The sequence below is a fragment of the Lolium rigidum genome, chromosome 3 (assembly GCF_022539505.1).
Source record: "Lolium rigidum isolate FL_2022 chromosome 3, APGP_CSIRO_Lrig_0.1, whole genome shotgun sequence".
NCBI classification, from domain to species: Eukaryota; Viridiplantae; Streptophyta; class Magnoliopsida; order Poales; family Poaceae; genus Lolium; species Lolium rigidum.
In genome coordinates, this window is record NC_061510.1 from 81,294,947 (window position 1) to 81,321,744 (window position 26,798).

General features: G+C 47.6%; 1 protein-coding gene across 1 annotated transcript; it reads right to left on the reverse strand.

The window, feature by feature from the left end:
- Window positions 1–11,343: 11,343 nt before the first annotated feature.
- On the reverse strand, window positions 11,344–13,826 carry LOC124697107. The gene is made up of 4 exons (XM_047229740.1): window positions 13,522–13,826; window positions 12,810–12,882; window positions 12,100–12,188; window positions 11,344–11,575 (listed from the first exon to the last, which is right to left on the reverse strand). Exons 1-4 carry the CDS (start codon window positions 13,598–13,600, stop codon window positions 11,496–11,498), a joined length of 321 nt encoding a protein of 106 aa, XP_047085696.1. The 5' UTR covers window positions 13,601–13,826; the 3' UTR covers window positions 11,344–11,495.
- Between the last annotated feature and the right edge of the window lie 12,972 nt (window positions 13,827–26,798).

A 26,798-nucleotide genomic window follows, 5' to 3' on the forward strand; every position in this document is an offset into this window, starting at 1 on the left:
TTGTGTTTTTGATATAGAGTGCAAGACAGTAAATAAAGTAAAGCTAGCAACTAATTTTTTTGTGTTTTGATATAATGCAGCAAACAAGGTAGTAAATAAAATAAAGCAAGACAAAAACAAAGTAAAGAGATTGGATTGTGGAGACTCCCCTTGCAGCGTGTCTTGATCTCCCCGGCAACGGCGCCAGAAAAGTAGCTGCTGGCGTGTAGTTGACGTGGGAGTTAGAAATCTCTGTGGTGTAATTTTCCTTCACGTCCCCGGCAACGGCGCCAGAAAAGTAGCTTGATACGCGTACAGCACGCGTCCGTTGGGAACCCCAAGAGGATGGTGTGATGCGTACACCAGCAAGTTTTCCCTCAGTAAGAAACCAAGGTTTATCGAACCAGTAGGAGCCAAGAAGCACGTCGAAGGTTGATGGCGGCGGGATGTAGTGCGGCGCAACACCAGGGATTCCGGCGCCAACGTGGAACCTGCACAACACAACCAAAGTACTTTGCCCCAACGAAACGAGTGAGGTTGTCAATCTCACCGGCTTGCTCGTAACAAAGGATTAGATGTATAGTGTGGATGATGATTGTTTGCAGAAAACGAGTAGAACAAGTATTGCAGTAGATTGTATTCGATGTAAAAGAATGGACCGGGGTCCACAGTTCACTAGAGGTGTCTCTCCCATAAGATAAATAGCATGTTGGGTGAACAAATTACAGTCGGGCAATTGACAAATAGTTGCAAACAACAGACAATTGCATTAAGTATGGTGAATAATGTAATCAATAACTACATCCTCGGACATAGCATCAATGTTTTATCCCTAGTGGCAACAGCACATCCACAACCTTAGAACTTTCTATCACTGTCCCATATTTAATGGAGGCATGAACCCACTATCGAGCATAAATACTCCCTCTTGGAGTTAAGAGTAAAAACTTGGCCAGAGCCTCTACTAATAACGGAGAGCATGCAAGATCATAAACAACACATTGGTAATAGATTGATAATTAACATAACATAGTATTCTCTATCCATCGGATCCCGACAAACACAACATATAGCATTACAGATAGTTGATCTTGATCATGTTAGGCAGCTCACAAGATCCGACAATGAAGCACATAAGGAGAAGACGACCATCTAGCTACTGCTATGGACCCATTGTCCAGGGGTGAACTACTCACTCATCACTCCGGAGGCGACCATGGCGGTGAAGAGTCCTCCGGGAGATGATTCCCCTCTCCGGCAGGGTGCCGGAGGCGATCTCCTGAATCCCCCGAGATGGGATTGGCGGCGGCGGCGTCTCTGGAAGGTTTTCCGTATCGTGGCTCTCGGTACTGGGGGTTTCGCGACGGAGGCTTTAAGTAGGCGGAAGGGCAACGCGGGGGGCCACACGAGGGCCCCACACACCAGGGCCGCGCGGCCAGGGCATGGGCCGCGCCGCCCTGTTGTGGCGGCGCCTCGTGGCCCCACTTCCTTTCCCCCTCGGTCTTCTGGAAGCTTCGTGCAAAAATAGGACCCTGGGCGTTGATTTCGTCCAATTCCGAGAATATTTCCTTACTAGGATTTCTGAAACCAAAAACAGCAGAAAACAAGAACTGGCTCTTCGGCATCTCGTTAATAGGTTAGTGCCGGAAAATGCATAAATACGACATAAAGTATGCATAAAACATGTAGATATCATCAATAATGTGGCATGGAACATAAGAAATTATCGATACGTCGGAGACGTATCAAGTACCAAGAGAAGATGCCTTGGGCGAAGTTGCTGCCGTTATCAGTGATAATGCTATGGGGGTAGCCGTATCTCACAATGATTTCCTTGAGGAATGTGACGGCTGTGGAGCCGTCCAGCTTCTTGATCGGCTTGGCCTCAATCCACTTAGTGAATTTGTCAATCATCACCAGGAGGTGTGTCATGCCGCCTCGGGCAGTTCTGAACGGACCCACCATATCCAAGCCCCACACAGCGAATGACCAAGTGATGGGGATGGTTTTCAAGGCGGAAGCCGGCGAGTGCCTTTTCTTGGCAAAGCGCTGACAGTCATTGCATTTCTTCACCAATTCTTCTGCGTCCTTTAGCGTAGTCAGCCAGTAGAAACCGTGCCGGAAGGCTTTGCCTACTATGGCTCTAGAGGAGGCGTGGGGGGAGTTGATACGTCCATTTTGCATCACTATTTTATATCATAATTTACTGTTATTCATTGATATATTTCATATTTAGAGATGATACTTATGTTATTTCACCTATTTTGCATGTTTCATGATTATTGGAGAATTACTCACCGGAGTCAGAATTCTGCTGGAAAAAGCACCTTCAGGATACAGTATTTCTGAAGATCAACAATTGACGGAAAATATACCGAAGCTCCTATTTTTCCAGATGACGGAACCAGCCAAAAGGGGAGGCCGAGGAGGGCCGCCATGGGCCCTCCCCATAGGCCGGCGCGGGCACAGGGCTGGCGCGCCGCCATGTGGGGAGGGGGCCCACGACCCCCCTCGGCCATCTCCCTTTCGTGTACTTCATCTCCCAGAAACCCTAAGGTGCAACAGAACATCGAGGATAGTCACAGCCGCCTCTGCGGGGCGGAAAAACACCAGAGAGAAAAGAGCTCTCTGACAGGCTGAAATCTACCGGGGAAATTCCCTCCCGGAGGGGGAAATCGTCGCCATTGTCACCGTCATCGAGCTGGACTTCATTGGGATCATCATCATCATCATCTCCACCACCGACATCGTCATCTCCACCGTTGCACCTCGTCTCCGCTGTAACATCTAGGGTTGAATCTTGATTATTTCATAGGGGAAACTCTCCCGGTGTTGATTACTCCTTGTTATTGATGCTATTGAGTGAAACCTTTGAATTAAGGTTTATGTTCAGATTGTTATCCATCATGATATCACCTCTGATCATGTTCCATATGATGTCTTGTGAGTAGTTCGTTTAGTTCTTGAGGACATGGGTGAAGTCTAAATGTTAGTAGTGAACTATGTTGAGTAATATTTAATGGTTTGATATTTAAGTTGTGGTGTTATTCTTCTAGTGGTGTCATGTGAACGTCGACTACATGACACTTCACCTTTATGGTCCTAGGGGAATGCATCTTGTATTCGTTTGCTAATTGTGGGGTTGCCGGAGTGACAGCAACCCGAACCCCCGTTGGTATATCAATGCATGAGGGATAGCAGGATCTCAGAGTTTAAGGCTGTGGTTAGATTTATCTTAATTACTTTATTGTATTTGCGGATGCTTGCAAGGGGTTTAATCACAAGTATGTATTAGTCCTAGGATGGGCGGTGCATTAGCATAGGTTCACCCACACAACACTTATCAAAACAATGAAGATTAATCAACTATATGAAGCGAAAGCACTAGACTAAATTCCCGTGTGTCCTCAAGAACGTTTGGTCATCATAAGTAAACAAACCGGCTTGTCCTTTGTGCTAAAAAGGATTGGGCCACTTGCTGCAATTATTATTCTCGCATTTTACTTACTTGTATTTTATTTATCTGCTATATCAAAACCTCCTGAAAACTTGTCTGTGAGCATTTACAGTGAATCCTTCATCGAAACTGCTTGTCAACACCTTATGCTCCTCGTTGGGTTCGACACTCTTATTTATCGAAAGTACTATGATACACCCCCTATAATTGTGGGTCATCAGCCGCACTCTCCCTGATGGATTTCCCGAAGAAGTTCGATCCCTTCAACCGGCTCGACACCCCGCTGGAGCACCCCACTTACACTGCGTTTGTACAGCTGGTGGTTGATACGTCTCAAACGTATCTATAATTTCTTATGTTCCATGCTAGTTTTATGACAATACTCACATGGTTTATATACACTTTATATCATTTTTATGCATTTTCCGGTACTAACCTATTAACAAGATGCCGAAGCGCCAGTTCCTGTTTTCTGCTGTTTTTGATTTCAGAAATTCTACACAGGAAATATTCTCGGAATTGGATCCCACGAAGACAGAAGTCAATATTTTGCCGAGATGGACCCAGGGAGCCAGAGAGGGGCCAGAGGGGGGGGCAAGGGCCCCCCACACCATACCTGGGCGCGGGCGCACCCCCGGCCGCGCCACCAGGTGGGGAGGGCACCCTGGTGCCCCACCGAGGCCGCCCTTCCGCCTATATATTCTCCCCGTCGCAAAAACCGTAAAATATCAAGTCATATTCCACGAAGAGTTCCGTAGCTGCCGCCATCGCGAAGACAAGTTTCGGGGGACAGAATCTCTGTTCCGGCACGCCGCCGGGACGGGGAATTGCCCCCGGAGTCATCTCCATCGACACCACCGCCATCTTCATCGCCGTTGCTAACTCCCATGATGAGGAGGGAGTAGTTCTCCCCCGAGGCTGAGGGATCTACCGGTAGCTATGTGGTTCATCTCTCTCTCCCATGGTGTGATCTTTATGTGATCATGAGCTTTGTATCACTATTAATCTATGTGCTACTCTAGTGATGTTATTAAAGTAGTCTATTCCTCCTCCATGATGTAAAGAGGACAGTGTGTGCATCATGTAGTACTTGGCGTAGGTTATGATTGTAATCTCTTGTGGATTATGAAGTTAACTATTACTATGATAGTATTGATGTGATCTATTCCCCCTTTCATAGCTATTGTTGACAGTATGTATGCTATGTTAGTAATCGGTCTAAATTGCAACGGTATTATCTTGGATTATGATTTGATGAGGATATCCCTATGAGTGGTGTTTGTCAAGTACTTGATGAACTTTGAGTGGAGCTTTTGTAGCCGCTACGTGATGATTAGTGATTCCAATAGGAGAGTAATTCAGAGTAGCACAAGTGAAGAGAAGTTATCTAATTATCCAATTATGTGATCATTTTTGAGAGTGTCCACTAGTGAAAATATGATCCCTAGGCCTTGTTTCTAAGCATTGAAACACCGTTTCCAACAAGTTCTGCTACATGTTCGCTTGCTGCCATTTTTATTTCAAATTGCAATTACTACTTATAATCATCCATATTACTTGTATTTCACTATCTCTTCGCCGAACTAGTGCACCTATACATCTGACAAGTGTATTAGGTGTGTTGGGGACACAAGAGACTTCTTGTATCTTAATTGCGGGGTTGCTTGAGAGGGGTATCTTTGACCTCTACCTCCCCGAGTTCGATAAACCTTGGGTGATTCACTTAAGGGAAACTTGCTGCTCGTTCTACAAACCTCTGCTCTTGGAGTCCCAACACTGTCTACGGGAATAGAAGCGTGCGTAGACATCAAGCTATTTTCACGGCGCCGTTGCCGGGGAGGTAAGGTAAAAGGTATTCACATCCTCCGACTACTAAGCTATTTCCTAGCACTCGTTGCCGGTGTGTGAGTGCTCGAAGTTATTTCCTTTAGATCCTGCAATTATATCTTTTTGTTTCTTGTTTTTATTTTCACTAGTTAGGCTTAATGGAAAACAACAACAAAATTAGAGATCTTTATGAACTTTATATTGAATTAGGACATGATGTGTTTGAAGAGAGAATTAAAAAACCCATGGAACTTTGTTTGCAAAATAGTTGTAGCTATGTTATTAGCATGAACTCTTTGAACACTATTATTGCTAATGCTGTGGAAGAATTTAAGCTTGGGAAGGTGGTTGTGATATTTTTAGTCCCCCAAGTTTTGAGGAGAAAATTTTCTTTGATGATACTTTGCCTCCCATTTATGATGATTATAATGATAGTGGTATTTTGGTGCCACCTACTATGGAGGATAAAGTGTATTATGATTATACCATGCCTGCAATTTATGATGATTACAATGATGGTTGTGATAGTTTGACTCCCACTATTACTAATAAAATTGATTATGCTTATGTGGAGAGTAATGATACTTTTATGCATGTGAATAAGAATGCTTTATGTGATAGTTATATTGTTGAGTTTGTTCATGATGCTTTTGGAAATTACTATGAGAGAGGAAAATATGGTTGTAGAAATTTTCATGGTACTAAAACACCTCTCTACATGCTGAAAATTTTGAAGTTACTCGTGTTTTATCTTCCTATGCTTGTCACTTTGTAATGAATTTATTTGTGTACAAGATTCCTATGCATCGGAAGCGGGTTAGGCTTAAATTTGTTTTGAATTTGCTTCTTGATGCTCCTTTTGCTTCATTTTCTATTTTCATGAGAGCATCATTAAAATTACTGAGCCCATCTTAATGGCTATAAAGAAAGCACTTCTTGGGAGATAACCCATATTTTTATTTTGCTACTATTTTGTTGTGTCTTCGAAGTTGTTACTACTGTAGCAACCTCTCCTTATCATGTTTATTTCGTTTTTGTGCCAAGTAAAGTCTTTGATAGTAAGGTTGATACTAGATTTGGATTTCTGCGCAGAAACAGATTTTTAGCTGTCACGAATTTGAGTAGATCTCTCTGTAGGAGAATCTAAAAATAATGCAAAAATTCATGCGTGATCCTCAGATATGTACGCAACTTTCATTCAATTTGAGCTTTTCCATCTGAGCATGTTAAGTGCCTTGAATAAATTCGTATTTACGGACTGTTCTGTTTTGACAGATTCTGCCTTTTATTTTGCATTGCCTCTTTTACTGTGTTTGAGCGGGTTTCTTTGCTCCATTAAATTTCAGTAGCCTTGGGTAATGTCAAGAAGTGTTGGGAATGATTGTGTCCTCTCTAAACATGTGAATTTTTGATTATGCACTAACCCTCTAATGAGATTGTTTTGAGTCTGGTGTGAAGGAAGTTTTCAAGGATCAAGAGAGGAGGATGATATAATATGATCAAGAAGAGTGAAAAGTCTAAGCTTGGGGATGCCCCCGTGGTTCATCCCTGCATATTTCAAGAAGACTCAAGCATCTAAGCTTGGGGATGCCCAAGGCATCCCTTCTTCATCAACAACTTACCAGGTCACCTCTAGTGAAACTATATTTTTATTCCATCACATCTTATGTGCTTTACTTGGAGCGTCTGTGTGTTTTTATTTTTGTTTGTGTTTGAATAAATTTGGATCCTAGCATTCCTTATGTGGGAGAAAGACACGCTCCGCTTTTTCATATTGAACACTGGTGTTCTTAGTTTTACTTTTAATATTCATGGCGAAAGTTGAAAGCCGCTTCGTTTATTGCTATTTGGTTGGAAACAGAAAATGCTTCATGTGGTAATTGGTATATTGTCTTGAATAATTTGATACTTGGCAATTGTTTTGAGCTCTCAAGTAGATCATGTTTAAGCTCTTGCATCATGTAGTTTAAACTTATTAATGGAGAACTACCGTAGAGCTTGTTGAAATTTGGTTTGCATGATTGGTCTCTCTAAAGTCTAGAAATTTTCTGGTAAAGTGTTTGAATAACAAGGAAGACAGTGAGTCTTATAATTCTTGCAATATGTTCTTATGAAGTTTTTATGTACAGGTTCATACTTGTGTTTGCTTCAAACAACCTTGCTAGCCAAAGCCTTGTACAGAGAGGGAATGCTTCTCGTGCATCCAAAACCTTGAGCCAAAACTTATGCCATTTGTGTCCACCATAACTACATACTATGTGGTATTTTTCTTCCATTCCAAAGTAAATTGCTTGCGTGCTACCTTTAAAAAAATTCATTCCTTGTCTTTGCAATACATAGCTCATGGGAAAGTAGCCTAAAAACTATTGTGGTAAAGAATATGTCGCTTATGTATCTTAGTTCTTATAAGTTGCTTGTTGAGCGGTAACCATGTTATCTGGGGACGCCATCAACCTGTTACACCTTTGTTGAATATCATGTGAGTTGCTATGCATGTTCGTCTTGTCCGAAGTAAGGGAGATTTGCCATGAGTTAAATGGTTTGAGTATGCATATTGTTAGAGAAGAACATTGGGCCGCCAACCAAAGCCATGTATCATGGTGGAAGTTTCAGCTTGGACATTAATCCTCAAATCTCTTATGAGAATATTATCTGTTGTTGAATGCTTAAAGCATAAAAGAGGAGTCCATTAGCTGTTTTCTATGTTGTCCCGGTATGGATGTCCTCAAGTTGAGATCTATCAAAATCGATAAATCAAATGCGATTTATCTCCTTGGAACTTTGTACAGGTGGCATAGAGGTACCCCTTTGTGACACTTGGTTGAAACATATGTAATGCAATGATAATCCATGGAAATCCGAGCTAATTAGGACAAGGTGCGAGCACTATTAGTATTCGATGCATGAGGCTTGCAACTTATAGGAGGTTTTATGCATAACACATATGAATTATTACTACCGTTGACAAAATTGTTTCCATGTTTTCAAAATAAAAAGCTCTAGCACATGAGTAATCCCTGCTTCCCTCTGCGAAGGGCCTTTCTTTTACTTTATGTTGAGTCGGTTTACCTACTTCTTTCTATCTTAGAAGCAAACACTTGTGTCAACTGTGTGCATTGATTCTTACATACTTGCTTATTTGCACTCATCATATTACTTTGTATTGACAATTATCCATGAGATATACATGTTGAAAGTTGAAAGCAACTGCTGAAACTTAAATCTTCCTTTGTGTTGCTTCAAAACCTTCTATTAAGAATCTATTGCTTTATGAGTTAACTCTTATGCAAGACTTTTTGATGCTTGAATTGAAAGTACTATTCATGAAAAGTCTTTGCTATATGATTCAGTTGTTTAGTCATCATCTTTACCATTGCTTTGAATCACTTTACTCATCTCATAAGCTTTACAATGGTATTGATCAAGATTGTGATAGTAGCATGTCACTTCATAAATTATCTTTTTTATCGTTTACCTACTCGAGGGCGAGTAGGAACTAAGCTTGGGGATGCTTGATACGTGTCAAACGTATCTATAATTTCTTATGTTCCATGCTAGTTTTATGACAATACTCACATGGTTTATATACACTTTATATCATTTTTATGCATTTTCCGGTACTAACCTATTAACAAGATGCCGAAGCGTCAGTTCCTGTTTTCTGCTATTTTTGGTTTCAGAAATTCTACACAGGAAATATTCTCGGAATTGGATCCCACGAAGACAGAAGTCAATATTTTGCCGAGACGGACCCAGGAAGCCAGAGAGGGGCCAGAGGGGGGCCAAGGGGCCCCCACACCATACCTGGGCGCGGGCCCACCTCTGGCCGCGCCACCAGGTGGGGAGGGCACCCTGGTGCCCCTCCGAGGCCGCCCTTCCGCCTATATATTCTCCCCGTCGCGAAAACCCTAAAATATCAAGTCATATTCCACGAAGAGTTCCGTAGCCGCCGCCATCGCGAAGACAAGTTTCGGGGGACAGAATCTCTGTTCCGGCACGCCGCCGGGACGGGGAATTGCCCCGGAGTCATCTCCATCGACACCACCGCCATCTTCATCGCCGTTGCCGACTCCCATGATGAGGAGGGAGTAGTTCTCCCCCGAGGCTGAGGGCTCTACCGGTAGCTATGTGGTTCATCTCTCTCTCCCATGGTGTGATCTTTATGTGATCATGAGCTTTGTATCACTATTAATCTATGTGCTACTCTAGTGATGTTATTAAAGTAGTCTATTCCTCCTCCATTGTCGTCGTGGTGAACAGACAGATGCCATAGGATGGCTTAAGTTGGGGCCGAATGGACGCAAGAGGATTCGGGGGAGGGTTTGTGATTAGATGGGATGAACTTCCGGATGGTTTCCTCAAGAACTTAGCCAAGGCTAGAGGTTGAAGAAGAAAGATATAAGGAAGAACTCGCTCTAGATCATCTTCTTTATTGATCTCCACAGGTTACAAGTTTCTCAGTACATGTGTTTGTGCCCGTGAAGAGGGCTGCCCCCTCTCCTTATATAGGGGAGAGGGTGGCTTACAAGGCAAGAAACCCTAATGGCATCTTTGACTAGACAAACTACTTTACAAAGTTACTTTAATCATAGATGACACCGGGGTCTTCTTTAATCAGGGATGCTGACGTCCTCCGGCTTCTTTCATCGTCATCCTCCTCTTTATCGTTAGCCCTTCGTTTAAAGCTACTTTGCTTAGCTCATCTTTGTCTTCTAGCTCTGGAGAGAATCTTTGACCAGTCTTGCCGACTTGCTCTTCTTTCCGGTAGCCCGGTGTCTTCTTTACCCGGTTCCGGCATACCCCTCTTGGGGATACCGGCTTAGCCTCACTTAGCCAAAATATTATCTTTGTGCTCCGGTATAAACATTAAACCGGTATCTCGATGGCCTAAGCCACCCGGTTTTGGCATGCCTTTGGCATACCGGGGGTCATCCCCCCAACATTAGTCCCCGAAGCTGGTATAGTCTGGCGGATTCTATCCAACAGACCATGTCAGGTTCTCACATCTTTGGATACCGGTTTAATCTATCCGGCGCTGAGCTTAGATCCGGCATCTTTGCCCGGACTCACGTTATCTCTCTTAGCAAGGCATTTTCTGGTATCTTATCCTCCGGCATCTTAGTCATTAACTCTTTCCTCGGTGAAGTCGAGAATTTCTCGGGTACAGTGCCTGTCAGTGACATGCGCACTGTGTCTGACGCGCCAGTGTCAGAGGTCACTTCCCTTCGGCTTCTGCGCCAGCATTTATGGCGCCACACCGGATCCTCGCGGCCGTTCTGGATCCGTGTGGCCTCCCTGTGACATGTTGTTTTCCGCGCGTGTATCTGCGCGCCACGTGGCGGCCCACGAGGCGAACCGCCGCGGCCCGACGGTTTTCGGCCCACTACCCCTTCTCTCTATATAAGGGCGGAGCGGTTCCTCTTCATCTTCTTCTTCGCATTCCCCACTTCTTCGCGCACAGTGCCCTTGCTCTCTGCGCCTCCGCCGCTCCGTTCGCCGCTCGAGCTCCGCCGCCCGACGAATCTCCGCTACTGCTCCGCCGGACGTCGCTGAACTTCACCGCGTGAAGAACCCCTGCGGTGCTCCTTACGCGGTCGCGGCCCTGGTGTTTCCCCAAGCTTTTCTCCACCTCGCCGTCGACGGACCTCCTCGCCAACCGCAAGCTCATCAATCCACCGGCGAGCCACTTCCTCTGCGACTCCGCCGCCTCAGGTTAGGCCCGATACATCTTTACCTCTTCTCTCTTAGCTTTCCAGATCTTGGGCCGGTAGAGTCACTACTAGAAAAAGCCTTACCGCCGGCGACCCTGAAAAGCTTACCGCCGGCGCATTCGCATTCGCCGGCGATCACCTCGCCGGTGGTAATGTCTTACCGCCGGCACATTGCAAAACGCCGGGGGTAACCCAGAATACCGCCGGCGCATTATCCCAAACCGCCGGGGGTAATATTTACCACCGGCGCTTTCCAATCCGCCAGGGGTAACCCAGTTTACCACCGGCGTTTTACGAATGCGCCAGGGGTATCTCATCTTACCCCTGGCACATAGGCCCAGTTCGCCAGCGGTAATACTTTTAGGATTTAAAAAAAATCACATGGGCTCCATCCCATACATTTCCCACGTGATACTCCAGAACTTCTCACATTGTTCTGATTCCAAAACATGTCTAGGAGCAGGGTTTATTTGATTTTACAATCACCGTATAATCACAGGCAAGTGGCTACATAATGAAAATCAAAATAACACAAAATCTATCACAGAAAATGAAGACTGGTTAATGATGTCGTCTGCACTTGGAGATCCTATGACCATGACTGCAGAAGACAAGATTTATTGCAGTAGTAAGTATATATGACTTGAGAAGTTATTGCTGTAGAAATATATTACTGATTAGAGTAGAACCGTTTTTTTTTGAAATATAGAGTAGTATAGTATCATTGTAACAATTATATCTTGTGAATATATCATGCAAGACTAGGACCATGACTTGGTGTAGTACTGGTTACTGATGTTCATGTGAAGGATCAAATTTGTAAGAGAATAAGAACCAGAACATGCTGAACTGAATCAATAATTAACAAAGCTTTGAGTCTACAGATTTACTTTCACAAGTACATCAAGCTAGATATAATGACGTACATGGATTGTTTTTGCACAATACCACATGTTTTGCCGTAATGAACATGTTATATAATACAGCATTTCAGTCTAGTTTCCAGTATAGACTATGAATGGATATCATACTTTGTGCAATCTTCAGGACAAAATTAACACAAAACCATGTATATAATATATGAAGAACACACATACAATGTTATATTAGAGAGAAAGGATTCACCTTTCTTCACAGGTTTGTACATACACATACAAAGTGATGGATACAACTGCAGGCTGCAAAATCCATCATCTAGCCCTCGCCTTGATCTCCTTGCACAAGAAGAATAAACATATAATTGTCAGCTCAAAACCAGATTTAGCAAAAACGAAATTGTAAAGGAAGGTTTCAACATGACCCACACGACATAGCAACACCGATGCATCTACAAGCTAGCAAAGTTGACCCCAAACCTACATCAGCTTCCTTATGTTGCTGCTTTTTCATTCAGCAATAAGCCATCCAAGCTCACAAGCTACAGCATGGGATATAACTTAAATATTTCCCACTTCCGTTGCTTCAAAAATATATAACCAGACCAGTGCATGAACTTCAGAACATGCATCATCTTTTGTATGAGGCAGATGAGGAACCAAGTGAGCTGGAATCAGTTTGTATGTGCGCACATAAATTGATTGGTTATGCTTAACGTGGAAAAGAGACGGAATGGTAAGCAATTTGAGAAGTTAAATGACGATCGGGCAGACGAGAAGCCAAGTAAACATGGTAGTTTCAGTATAACTGGACATTTTGTTGGTAGTCACCGAATGTAGGAGCACTAAAAGATATAATTCCCACACATACTAAGGAGTAAGGGCAGGTAAATGTCTTTTGGAGTATTTTTGAAAGTAAACCAATAAGATAGCAAGCAGCAGCCCCAACGTTTCACCCACCATTTCATCTTTGACTCCTCTGACTTGTTGTCATCATCTCGAATCCATTTCTCACACTTCAGTTGAGCATCAACTGAAAGATCAAACGGTATCACGTTAACATGACACTTTGCAAAGAGCTATTGGCATATAATGCTTCAGGCAAATGAAAGCCCAATTTCAAATCAAATGAATTGCAAAAGATATGGATGTAGGCAAGAAAGGAAGAATTCCTACTTGATTGTAATTAGAAAAGTTTCATTCCTTTATTGGAAAAAAGAAAAATCTACCGCCAAGTTGAAGTCAAACTCAACATGTATCCGTCAAACACGGTTGCAGGTCCATGCTTGTCTGACTCTTGCAATATTCCACATTTCCACTAATTTGACAAATCAAGCTGCACAATCACCATCAGGATCATTCTCTAGCAAGCCAAAAAAACCGAACCTTCCGTGGAAAATTCGGCCAAGCTTTGCACATTTTCCTTGCCAGATTCCACGATTCCGCGCTACTCCACGCAATCCGACCACTCAAGTTGATGGCTTCTATGTATTTTCCTAACTAATAGACCATCCCTTCCTAGTTCCTAGCGACTCGAATCTCTTACTAAGCCAGATTTGCAGTGTAATTGAAGAACACGCGGCTATGGCAAGATTGAATCAAATGAAATCAACATGAACTGAACAATTACCCAAGCAAATCTGAAGCGCGCAGGAGGTCCGTAATAACTCACCAGTCTCTTCTGCGGGCCGGGACGCGAAGCCCTCGCATTGCTGCGAGCGGCCCCACTGCATCCTGTAGCAGCTGTTCATCTCAATCACCGGCCTGCCGCTGTAGTCCCCGCGGATCCTGGGGTTGAAGTGCAGTATCCTGGGCGGCCCCTCGCCGTCTACGACCTTGGTGTGCCCACCAGCTCGACCATGAACTGCGACACCATGAGGGTGCGGATCTGGAGAGTCCTGATGGCCACTGAACCCGCGACGCGGTGGCGGCGGCGTTACAGCGGGGAATCAGACGGTGTTGGCTCGATCGGCGCGGGGGTTCGCAGGGCTGTGTACGCGGCGCGGCTGTGTCGGCGGCGGCGGCTGGAGGGTGCGGAGGAGGAGCGGGGCGAGCAGATGAGGAATGGAGGTGGAGGGCGCAGGGGTTGAGGGAGAAGGCCGCCGCGCCGCACAGGGAGAGAGAGAGAAAGGGGATCGCGAGGAGACGAGCGTGTGTGGGGTTGTGTACTTTTGTTCGGTGTGGATGTGTGAAATACCCCCGGCGAAAATGAAACTGGGAGGCCGGCGGTAATTTCAGCCCAAATGGCACACATCAGCCTACTTTATCCCTGGCAGGTGCAAATCGGTTTTGCCGGCGATAGTTAATTTACCCCCGGCATCTTCGAGACAAACATGCCGGCGGTAAGAGGAGGTCCATCCAGGTGCTCTTAGCCCACCTTACCCCTGGCTGTTTCAATTCCGATTCGCCGGCGGTAAGTGCCCTATCCCCGGCGACCTGAAACCAACTCGCCGGCGGTAACGTGAGGCGACCCTGAAAGGCCTTACCGCCGGCATCTTGGAATCGTACTCGCCGGCGGTAAGGAGTGCGGCTATAAGCCTTTTTCTAGTAGTGAGTATTTATCCCCTCTTTATTTTGCTTTTTCTCTTACTCGTAGATCTTCGCGCGAGGGTCTTTTTGGGGAAAACTGTTTTACGGTAGATCCCGGTGTCCTCCAGATCTACATGTCTAGTGAAGAATCCCTTCTTGCCTCCTCTTCTAGTAGTCAAGGCAGTAGCACTTCCGACGGGCTAACCGAAGATCTCGCCCGGATGGAAATAGAATCCAGCAAAGATCAAGAGGTCGGCACCTCCAGCTGGGCCCCCGGAAAGGATCTTTCCGGTATCACACGCGGAGCCTGGAGAGGTTCCGACGTGACTCAGCATGAGATCGACTGGCTTTACCGGTCTAGGAGAATACCGGATGGAGTCTCCTGCCGGCTTCCTCGTGACGAGATCGAACCGGTGCTTGAACCCGGTGAGGTCGTTGTTTTCCTTGCTCACTTTGAGCGTGGCTTCGGCCTTCCTGCCTCCGATTTCTTCCGCCAATTCCTCGATTTTTATCGACTCCAGCCTCACCACCTTCCCGGCAACGCCGTTTTTTTATCTTTCTTGCTTTGTGGCCTTCATGGAAGGCTACATCGGCCTCCGTCCCGCCTGCGAGACGTTTGCCCGCTTCTTTTCTCTCCGGATCAACTCGGTCCAGGGCAAGGACATTCCCAAGCCCAAACCCCCCGTACAATGCGGGTCTTGTATCATCGGCTCCCGCCAAGGGAGCCCCTTTTTTAAGTTCAACGGCCTCGAGTCTTGCCGGCTGTGGCAGACGACGTTCTTCTATGTGAAGAACAAGAGCGCCACTGACCTCATCAATTTGCCGCCCTTCAATCCGGCGCCGCCCGCCAAGGTCAACTGGAACTACAACCTCGGTACGGACCACATAGAGACGAACCGGGTGGTACGCTTCATGTTGAAGCTGATGAAGGATACCAAGATTTGCTCCGATGATATTATCCGCACCTTCATCTGCCGCCGGGTGCTTCCTCTTAAGCGCCGCGCTCACAAGATAAGCGAGATGTACGGCCCTGGCGATCCCACCAAGATCACCGGCCTTCCCTTGAGCAAGGCGGATGTGGTCCTGAAGGCTAATCAAATATGCCAAACGGATATGCCGGATGACTGGGAGTGGGGCCTCCGGCCCCTTAGTTCCACTAACCCTCCGACCCAAGAAGTAAGAAATTACACAACTCGGGTCGGCTTACCGGTAACTTTTATACTGTGACTAACCCTTTTTTCTTTTGTCTTCAGGCCAGGGACCGCTTCCCCCGCATTGACTCAGATCGACGAGGCCCTTGCCGGAAGCGGCCTTTGGACAAGGTTGATCCAGATCCCTTCGTCCCTTGGTACGAACTCAAGATGGGTCGCCTCCCCACTCAGCGCCCTGGTAACCCCTCTGCGGTTTCCGTCGATGAGCTCCCCATGCATGAGGTAGTTTCCTCTTCCGGTCTCTCATATTCTGTTGCTTATTTCCTTCTGTAGATGTTCCCTCAGCTGGCCCCGAACCACAGGTCCACGAGCACGTTCCTCCCCTGCAGGCCGAGGTCGGGGATGAGTTCCTGAATAAGCTCATGCCCCAGAGCAAGAAGAACAAGGCGCCTGCTGCTGACGCCGGCCCTATCCAAGCTCCTCCTGCCAAACGCCCCCGGATGGAAGTCCTTGGGGGAGAGCAAGTAGGCACGAAGCGCTACAAGCATAAGCAGATGCCGGTTTCTTCCGGGTAAGTTCTTTACTCGTTTTGTTTGTTTTGTTCTTACCAAGTTCTTTTCCGGTTGCTTTTTTCCAACCCTTCCTTTTTCTCTCTTTCAGCCCTGCGCTCAAGCTTGGCTCCAAGCCTGAGGGCTCTGCCGGCTCCGCAAGGACCTCAACTCCTCCTCCTCACTCAAGCCCGGCACCATCTGGTGCCGGCAACACCTCTGCCTCCCCTTTGGGAGGCACCACAAGTTCGGGGCGCGCGGCCCCTACACCTCCTGATCACCGCGCGGAGGAGGATCTCACCTCCCCTCCTGAGACCCTAGACACCGGCGCCAGCAACACCGGCGCCGACGATCAAACTGCCGGGCGGGCGGAACCTCTGGTTCCTCCTGCCCCGAAGAAGAAGAAGAAGAAGCAGCCAAGCTCTTCCCCCACTAAGGCCGCGCCGGATACTTCCGCGCCGGCCTCCTCTGCACCACACCCAGAAGCTCCTATTCTCGAGCCTACCGGGACTACTCCAACACCGCCACCAGGCCAAGGACCTCCCGCGGCCAAGCCAAAGCCGCCGCCGGAAACCCCCAAGATCACCAAGTTCCTCAAGCCGGGGGCTTCCCGGGGAAAGGCCGTGGAGGGCAGCGCCTCAGCCGGCTCGCGGTCTCTAGTGCTGCACGTCAGCCCTGCTGCTGCTGTGGTCCAAGAAAAACCTTCCGGCCTCCCGGGCCGGATCGTTGAGCTGAAGCGCGAGGGCCGGGACACTGGGGCACCTTCTCCCCTATGCCCAAAAGTGGAATGATGCGGATATCTCTCGCATCCACCCGCGGCTCGGGGAAGGACCGTCTTCCGGCGCCGGACCCTCGCTGGGCCCCGGTCCACTGAAGAACACTTCATGCGGCTCAAGCGCGCCGTGAAGGAGTTCGACAGTGCGTGGTACGACGCCACCAGCAACGTGGTGGTAAGTTTTGCCAACCTTCTTGTAACTTTTTGTTGATACCGGTTTCTTTCTTTCCGGATCTTGTCTATCCTCCCAGTCCCCGAGTTTCGTGTTGAGAGCATAGCTCTTAGCGCGAAACTTAACTAGAAACGCGCGAAACCGGCATAGCCAGTCCCCGAGTTTCGGGTTGATAACATAGTTTCTTTCTTTCTCACAATTATCTTGCTTTGAACAGAGCACCGCGGATGCCCGGAAGCAGCTCTTCGAGGAGCTTCTCTGGGAGCATCGGGACCTTGCCGAGGCCCACAGCCACTGCCAAGGTTTATTTCCTTTCTTTTCCTCCGGCATCTTTTTACCGGAATGTTTTCTTCTTTAACACTCATGAATCTTTTGTTCAACAGCCGTCCCGGAAGCTACCCTTGAGACCCTCAAGGCCCAGATTGCCACTCTCCAAGGTGTCACTTTCTCTTTTCCGGTTGACTCGTTCTTTCCTCATTTTATCAGCTGCCACTTTGCTAACACTTTTCTTTCCGGTGCTTAGGCGAAAAGGAGCAGCTCACCCGGCAGCATCAGCAGGACCTGAGCGCCCAGAAAACCAGCTACAAGGAGCTCAAGGAACAGGCTATGCAGGCCAGGCTCCAGCACGAGCAAGATCTAAAGGACGCCAAGGCCGCAGCCGAGGCCAGGCTGGCGGAGGTTGTGGATGATTCCACGAACTCCAATGCGGTGCTGAGGACAGAGCTGGAGGAGGAGAGGAAGGCGCGGAAAGCGGCGGAGCACCACATTGAGGTTATGACCACTGATCATAAAGAATACGATCGGCTAGTCATGCAGATTGATGCGCTGGCTCTCCGTAAGCTCTTGTCTTGTCCCTTCTTTCGCTTATAAGCTTTTTCTTTTTGAAAATGTATTCGTGTTCCTTTTCCTTCCGGTAGATTGCTTTCCGGTATCTTATGCTTATGCTTTTCCCTTCTTCCTATAGAACACTTCCCGGACTCTCAGACGCACGCCGTGAAAAAGGTGATGGAGGATCGGGTGGCGCGGGAATTCCCCAACATGGACGCGCACTGGGACGGGTACGACTATCTGGTCGCCCTTTCCGCTCGAGTCCAACATATGCGCTCAGTGGACCGGCTCCTTGCCGATCTACCGGATGCCGCCATCCAACTTTTCAAGGTGCTGTGGCCTGAAGAAGCTATGCCAGCCAACATCACCCTCACCGCCAGCCGGCTAAAGGAGGCAGGGCGCCGGATTCGTGAGTGGCAGTGCTCCGCAGCTCGCGCTGGAGCTGACACCGCACTGCGCTCCGCGTGCTCCTGGTACCCGGACTTGGATCTGGATGCACTCCAAGGCGTGCGCCAAGACGCTCCAACCAGCACGGACCCGGTTCTTACCGCGAAGCGGCAGGATTGGGCCTACCGGCTCGCTGAGTACGCCCAGGTTCGCACCTTCATCCCTCCTCCTCCTGATGTCCAGGACTACCTCGACGATGAGGAGGAAGAAGAGGAAGGTGAAGATGAGGGTGCCGAGGATGTGCCGCCGGAAGCTCCCGAGGCCAACGCTGCTCCCCCTGAAGCCCCCGAGGCTAATGCTGCTCCCCCTGAAGCCCCTGTTGCTTGAATACTGCCTGTTAACTGATTGCCTGTGATAGGCCTGCCCTGTTTAACTTGGAAACATTGCTCGTTAAATTCTACCCCGGTATGCCGGGGTCTATGATGTAAAACTTAATCTCTATTTTGGTTGTGGTACAACAGTTTATGCCGGTGTCTTGCATACCGGTAACTTATTAAGCTATGTTGGTTTGCTACTTAGCACTTTGCTTATCGTTCCGATTTTTGTCTTGCACTGCAATGATTCCGAAATTGTTTCCGCATCCAATTCGATGCACACTTGGCTCTTTTGCTTTGGCTCTGCCTACCTTCTCTGGGCGTTTTTGGCGTATGAGCACAAAGTTCTTTTACCAAGCAAGCATCTTGAACTTATAAATAACTCGAAATTTTGCAAAAAACCGGTATAACCGGGGTTAATTAAATTTTTCCGGATTGTTCTTTCCCGCTCTCCCTCTTCGCAGTTCATGTGCTTATCCCCTACCGGTTTATCTTGCTTGCCATGAAGCCGGGTTGCAGACAGCAGCAGAGTCGAAGACTCCGGTAGGGTTTAGCACATTACTAAACCGGAAAGAAAAAACGTTCAATAAGCAACCGGTAAACTGAAAAAATAAACAAGTTACATGCAACTTTAGTGGGGTAGTCCCCGAGACTCATTCGAGGTTCCGACATCTTTTATTCATAGCAAATAAGGTACAAAAAGGAACTTCTTACACCACAACTTCAAGAGTAGAAAGGACGCAACAAGGCTACATTCCATGGATGCTTGGTCTCCTCTCCGGGCATGTCCGCCTTTCCTTTCTTCCATTCCTGTGCATCAATCAGGTAGTAGGCATCATTGTGGAGAGCCTTGCTCACAATGAAAGGCCCTTCCCACGGAGGGGAAAGCTTGTGCCGGCCTTCAGTGCGCTGCACTAGGCGTAGCACGAGGTCTCCTTCCCGGAACACCCTCGGGTTAGCCTTCCGGCTATGATAGCGTCTGAGGTTTTGCTGGTAAATGGCTGTTCTTGCCAAAGCTAATTCTCTTGCTTCTTCTAGCAAGTCCACATCGTTTTCTCGGGCCTCCTTTACCTCTTCTTCGGTATAGAGTTTCACCCTTTGTGAATCATGGAGAATGTCGGTTGGTATGACCGCTTCTGCTCCATAAACCATAAAAAATGGAGTGTACCCGGTAGACCGGTTTGGAGTTGTTCTTATACTCCACAGCACTGATGGTAGCTCATCGAGCCAACACCCCGGCGATTTTTCCACCGCATCAATGAGTCTTGGTTTGATACCGGAAAGTACCAACGTGTTTGTTCTTTCAACTTGGCCATTGCCTTGTGGATGTGCGACTGAGCACAAATCCAACCGGATGTTGTTGTCCTCACAAAATCTTTTGAACTCACCTTGAGCAAAATTTGTGCCATTGTCAGTGATAATGCTATGTGGGTAGCCATACCGCAAAATAACATCTTTTAAGAATTTCACCGCTGTGCGCCCATCACACTTTGCAATGGGTTTCACCTCTAGCCACTTGGTGAATTTATCCACCATAACCAAGATGTGGGTCATGTTTCCCCTTGCGGTTTTGAATGGGCCAACCATGTCTAGGCACCAAACGGCAAACGGCCAAGTTAGCGGTATTGTCTTTAAACCGGAGGGCTGGGGTATGATTTTGCTTGGCGTACCTCCGGCACCCATTGCATTTTCTTACCGGATCCTCCGCATTCTCCAAAGCCGTGGGCCAATAGAACCCATGCCGGAATACTTTTGCCACCGGCGCTCTTGACGAAGCGTGATGCCCACACTCCCTCGGTGGATCTCCTCGAGCATTTCTTTTCCTTCTTCCGGTTTCACACACCTTTGGAGGACACCGGTAACACTTCTCTTGTATACCTCGCCATTGATGATAGTGTAAGCTTTGGACCTCCTTTGGATCCTTCTCGATTCATTTTTGTCAACCGGCAAAGTGCCGTTGATCAAGAATTCCTTAATAGGTTCAACCCACGATGGTGCCTCCCGAACCAGGAACACCGGTACGTCTATGTCCATGCTGTCCACCAGCATTGTTTCTTCCGGTACAGGCGCAACAGTCCCCGAGCTTACCGGTACAGTCCCCGAGTTTGCCGGAACAGTCCCCGGGTTTCCTTCGTCGATATCCATTGGTACAACATGTGATTCCGGTACAAAAATTGACTCCGACTCCGGACTCGGCTTGATTGATGGTACTCTTAAGTGTGCCAAGGCTATTCCGGGAGGAATTTCTTGCCCGGACGAGCCCGGCTTGGACAAAGCATCCGCGGCTTCATTTTACGCACGCGGCACATGGTGAAACTCACACCCTTCGAAGAAGCCGGCAATCTTTTGCACGTGAAACCGGTATGATGCCATGTTGGCATCTTTTGCGTCCCAATCTCCGGAACATTGTTGTACCACAAGATCTGAATCTCCATAGCAAATGATCCGGTGTGCACCGATTTCTTTTGCGACCTTAAGCCCATGGATCAAAGCCTCATATTCGGCGACATTGTTTGATGCCCTGAAATGTACTTGTAAAACATACCGGAGATGATCTCCCTTTGGTGAGGTGAGTACCACACCGGCACCTAGACCCTCTTTGAGTTTGGATCCGTCAAAGTGCATCTTCCAGTATTCTATTCTTTGATCTGGGGGCTTGTACTGCATTTCCGCCCAATCGACCAAGAAATCAGCTAAAGCTTGTGACTTGATGGCATCTCTTCTTTCATACACTGGTACGTATGATGATATTTGGATCGCCCACTTTGCAATCCTGCCGCTAGAATCTTTGTTGCACATGATATCGGAGATGGGTGCCTCACTCACCACCTTCATGGGGTGCTCTTCAAAGTAGTGCTTGAGCTTCGTGGCGGCCATGAACACGCCATAAGTCATTTTCTGGAAGTGTGGGTAGTTTTGCTTTGAGAGGGAGAGCACCTCGCTCAGGTAGTATACCGGCCTCCGGACGGTTTTTCCTTCCTCTTCTCTTTCTACCACCACAACAACACTCACAACCCGGTTAGTTGCCGCTATGTATAGCAACATGGGTTCTCTTTCCAACGGCGAAGCCGATATCGGCGCGAGTCGCTAGCATTGTTTTTAGCTCTTTAAACGCCGCGTCTGCCTGAGGGGTCCAGACGAACGTATCAGATTTTTTCATCAAAGCATAGAGTGGCAAGGCCTTTTCTCCTAACCTGCTTATGAACCGGCTCAGCGATGCTAAGCTTCCGGTAAACTTTTGCACATCCGTAAGGTCTCGCGGTATCGTCATTCTCTCGATTGCCCGGATCTTTACCGGATTGACCTCAATGCACCGGCTTGATACGAGAAAACCAAGCAGTTTGCCGGCAGGGACACCAAAGGTACATTTTGCCGGATTAAGTTTCATCCGGAATCTTCATAAGTTATCGAATGTTTGCCGGAGATCGTCGATTAAGGTTTCTTTTGCCTTAGTTTTTACCACGACATCGTCCACATAAACTTGCACATTTTTTCCGATTTGATCAAACAAACATTTTTGCATACAGCAGCTGGTACGTTGCACCAGCGTTGCGCAAACCAAAAGGCATAGTGACATAGCAATAAGCCCCGTGCGGGGTAATGAACGCAGTTTTTATTTGATCTTCCTTTTTCAAGGGGATTTGGTGGAAACCGGAATAAGCATCTAGGAAAGACAACAACTCACACCCAGCAGTGGAATCAATCACTTGATCGATCCGCGGTAAAGGAAAAGGGTCTTTTGGGCACCCCTTGTTCAGATTGGTGTAGTCGATGCACATGCGCCACACCTTTGGAGCTTTTGCCTCGAGGTTCTCATCTTTTTTCTTTTCAACTAGCACCGGATTGGCTAACCATTCAGTGTGCAGCACTTCCACGATAAAACGGGCAACCAACAGCTTTGTTACTTCTTCTCCAATGATTTTCCTCCTATCCTCAGCAAACCGGCGTAAGGGTTGTCGCACCGGCTTCGCATCTTTCCGGACATTCAAAGAGTGCTCAGCCAGCTCCCTCGGAACACCTACCAAGTCCTCTGTTGACCAGGCAAAGATATTCCGATTCTCACGGAGGAAGCTGACGAGCACGCTTTCCTATGCCTCACTGAGGCCGGCACCGATACGAACGGTACGGTCAGGGAAAGCCGGGTCCAGCACGATGTCCTTTGTCTCCTTTGTCGGCTTGAACGCTGGAGCGCTCAAGCTTGCACTCATTGCCGCTAAGCTCAATTGTGAAGACTGAGCCAGCACAACCGCAGTTTGCATCCTCTTCTTTTCCTCTGCGATCACCGGCGATTCTGCCGAGGTTTGATCCGGCGGAAGCAGTTTCCAGCGAGATCCTGTAATTCCCCACCACGGTTAAGGGTCCACGAGGTGCCGGCATCTTCATCTTGAGATACGCCGTGTGGGTCGAGGCCATGAAGGCCGCCAGTGCCGGTCTCCCCAGCAGTGCATGGTACGGACTATCTAGGTCCACCACCTCGAACTCAACGTTTTCAACCCGGCAATTGTCACGTCCTCCAAACGACACATCCACCCGGACTTTTCCAACCGGTGCGCAGGACAAGCCCGGAACGATTCCGTGGAACGTTGTGCGAGTTGGCTGAAGCATGTTTTCAGTTATGCCCAGCGTATGCATGGTGTGCCGATACATTATGTTTATGCTGCTCCCATTGTCTATCAGCACCTTGCTGAACTTGACGCCAGTCATTGGCCCTTTCATGATTGGGTCTACCACGAGAGCGTAACCACCCAGGTTAGGGATAACCTTGGGGTGATCCTTGATCGACCATGAGATTTCCGGATCTGACCACTGCATGTATTTTGGTACTGCCGGCATCACCGTGTTCACTTCCATGGAACGGCGATGTAGGCTCTGCCTGTCTGTCGGCTCGGTGACGAACACGACACGAGCACACGTACGGGTCCTCATAAACATTCCGGCCCAAAGGTGCCGGTGGAGGTGGTTGGCCGTGGCCCTCTCCCACTCGATTGACTTGTCGATACTTGCTTGCTGTTTGGGCGAGGCTGTACCGGTAAAGCATTTGCTCCGGTAAGCGGTGGTGGTGGTGGTAGTTGTTCTCTGGCGCGAGCATATCTTGTGGGGGTGGCAACATTGTGGTGCATCCTTGTGCTTGCGCATCTTTTACCGCCCCCTTTTGCATCAAGTACTTGGTCCAGGTACAATCTTTTGTCAGGTGGTTTGACGGATGAGCCGGATTCGGCGTGTGCCACCGGCAAGGATGATCCATGGCGGCTTCCATGGTGTATTTCGCGGGTTCTTGCCAATTCTTTTTCTGGCCCCAGGGTTTCTTTTCGACCCATTGTTTCTTAGGACCCGCCCACGGCTGCGATCCGGTTCTCTGCCTCTGGCTGCCGCTGGCATCAGAGTTTTCTTGCACAGCAGCAACTTGCTGCGGACCGTACCTTCGATCCGGAAATCTTCCCTCCTTTTGTTGTTCCGGTTGTCCTGGTATTGTTCCTGGCGCTGCTGAGGCGGGTTTGACTGTTCCGGCTCAGCTTGCACCGCCGGTTGCATTGGGTCTCCCAACGCATAGTTATCCGCCACACGTATCATTTCCGCCAAAGTTGTTGGCATGTTTCGCTGCAGCTTTTGCCACAAAGGCGAACCTCGCCGGCATCCCTGGCTAAACCAAGCAATGGCTTGTGCTTCTATCACTCCTTCACAAGAGTTTCTAGTGGAGTTCTACCGGGTCAGGTAATCCCGGTCTGTTTCCTGCGGGCGCTGCACGCACAAAGCAAGCTGCTGAGGCCTGTTTGGCCTTCGGTAGGTGCTACTGAAGTTGCTCACAAAAGCTTCCTCAAAATCCAAACAACCGTTTATGCTTCCTGCCGGCAAGTTGTTCAGCCAGATTCTTGCCGGTCCTACCAGAAACGTTGGCACGATTCTCACGGCCCAACGCCGGTTTCCTCCTCTGGCTACACAACCTCCGCCGCCAGCGACGTATACCGCGGTCACATAATCCGCGAGCCAATCTTCCGGCTTGGTGGTGCCATCGTATGTTTTGGTGTCACGGGGCAACTAAAAGTTGCGAACTGGTGGCTGCTCTTTCATGATCCTCGGGCCAAAACACTTGGGACCCGGAGGACCCTCTGCCTCTATCATTTCAGACAGGTACACTCTGTCCAGACGGTGCCTCGCATCCCGTTCTGGCAGGTGTCTTTCTCCCACGCGCTCTCCCAAAGGGTTCCGGTAAGCGGTGAGTCTTGTCGAGTCAGCTTCATCGTAACGTTCCGGTACCGCGGTCCTTGCCTGCCGGTACCTTGGCGGAGGCATCTCCTCATCATCATACGCTGCCCTTGCAGCTGGATAGTTTTGCCCGGTTTCATATCTACCGGCATAATTGTTTCCGGCATAGCCTCCTTTGGCGTAGCCTCGATCTGCCCCTTGGCTTTTTCTACCGGCATCGTGTTGCCCGGCTTGTTGTTTTCCGGCAAGAACCGGATCGTACACAGTCATCTGCTGTGCATTCATTTCTTTCTCTCTCCTTCTGTCCGGATGGGGGGACGAGGCCTGCCCATGGGACTTGCTTCCGGCATTCTTTGTTGAACGCGCGGATTTTGAGGCCGCAGCCTTGTTCACCTTAGCCAGCTGCTCAGCATTTTGCTGCTCGATAGTTTCCAGCAGCTCTCTAACACGCTCTTGCTGTTTTGCCAAAGCATCTCCGGAAAGCGATTCACACAGCTCTACTGCAGCCTTAGCAGCTTTTATGGTTTTATCCGGGCTACTGTACTTAGGTTTCTCTACGATGCTAACAGATGCAGAGGTACTTTTTCCGGTAAGCATCTCCAGATGTAAAGAGGACAGTGCGTGCATCATGTAGTACTTGGCGTAGGTTATGATTGTAATCTCTTGTGGATTATGAAGTTAACTATTACTATGATAGTATTGATGTGATCTATTCCCCCTTTCATAGCTATTGTTGACAGTATGTATGCTATGTTAGTACTCGGTCTAAATTGCAACGGTATTATCTTGGATTATGATTTGATGAGGATATCCCTATGAGTGGTGTTTGTCAAGTACTTGATGAACTTTGAGTGGAGCTTTTGTAGCCGCTACGTGATGATTAGTGATTCCAATAGGAGAGTAATTCAGAGTAGCACAAGTGAAGAGAAGTTATCTAATTATCCAATTATGTGATCATTGTTGAGAGTGTCCACTAGTGAAAATATGATCCCTAGGCCTTGTTTCTAAGCATTGAAACACCGTTTCCAACAAGTTCTGCTACATGTTCGCTTGCTGCCATTTTTATTTCAAATTGCAATTACTACTTATAATCATCCATATTACTTGTATTTCACTATCTCTTCGCTCGAACTAGTGCACCTATACATCCGACAAGTGTATTAGGTGTGTTGGGGACACAAGAGACTTCTTGTATCTTAATTGCGGGGTTGCTTGAGAGGGGTATCTTTGACCTCTACCTCCCTGAGTTCGATAAACCTTGGGTGATTCACTTAAGGGAAACTTGCTGCTGTTCTACAAACCTCTGCTCTTGGAGGCCCAACACTGTCTACAGGAATAGAAGCGTGCGTAGACATCAGTGGTTGATGATGGTATAGGCCTTGGCCCTTCTCTCAATCTGCTTGGCTTGGACCCTATCATTGGGCAGCACGAATATATGGAAGTCTGCTATTCGTCTCAACCTTTACCTTAATTGCACAATTGCAATGAGATAAACTTGACACAAAGTGGTCTAGGATAGTTAAGGTTAACCTAATTTTCTCTGGAAATACTACTTAACTTCCATTTTGTTGAGGACTATCTCACATGATATGTCTAGGTTCTAGCATGGCTACTCTAAACACATAACTCTTGGAATATAGCTCCTATACTTCCAAGTGATTCTATCATAAGACTATGGTCAAGATGTGCTTGGCACACTTCCCATATTTTTTTGGAACACATTTCTGACACTATTGTCTGGCTTCTTATTGTTCTTCTCCTAAATGTTTATGATGTTCTATTCCATCACATAATGATTCTCAGATGAATCATATATGATTACTATCTCTAATTAGTAAGTAGTCATGTTTTATTTCTATTTCTCTTCCTTACTTCCCATGATTGACTCATCATGGTCTATACTATCTTAAATAACTTATAGTTATCACTTACTATCAATTGTTTCACATGTCTAGATAATTTTACTTACTTATTACTTGTA

What these genes read in the sequence shown, in the direction of transcription:
- LOC124697107 (XM_047229740.1), bottom strand. Translation starts at nt 13,600, where the DNA reads ATGAACAGCTGCTACAGGATGCAGTGGGGCCGCTCGCAGCAATGCGAG. An exon ending in CCGGCCCGCAGAAGAGACTG is followed by an intron (nt 12,883 to 13,521) that starts GTGAGTTATTAC and finishes TTGATCTTTCAG; the next exon opens with TTGATGCTCAACTGAAGTGT. An exon ending in GTACAAACCTGTGAAGAAAG is followed by an intron (nt 11,576 to 12,099) that starts GTGAATCCTTTC and finishes TGTCTTCTGCAG; the next exon opens with TCATGGTCATAGGATCTCCA.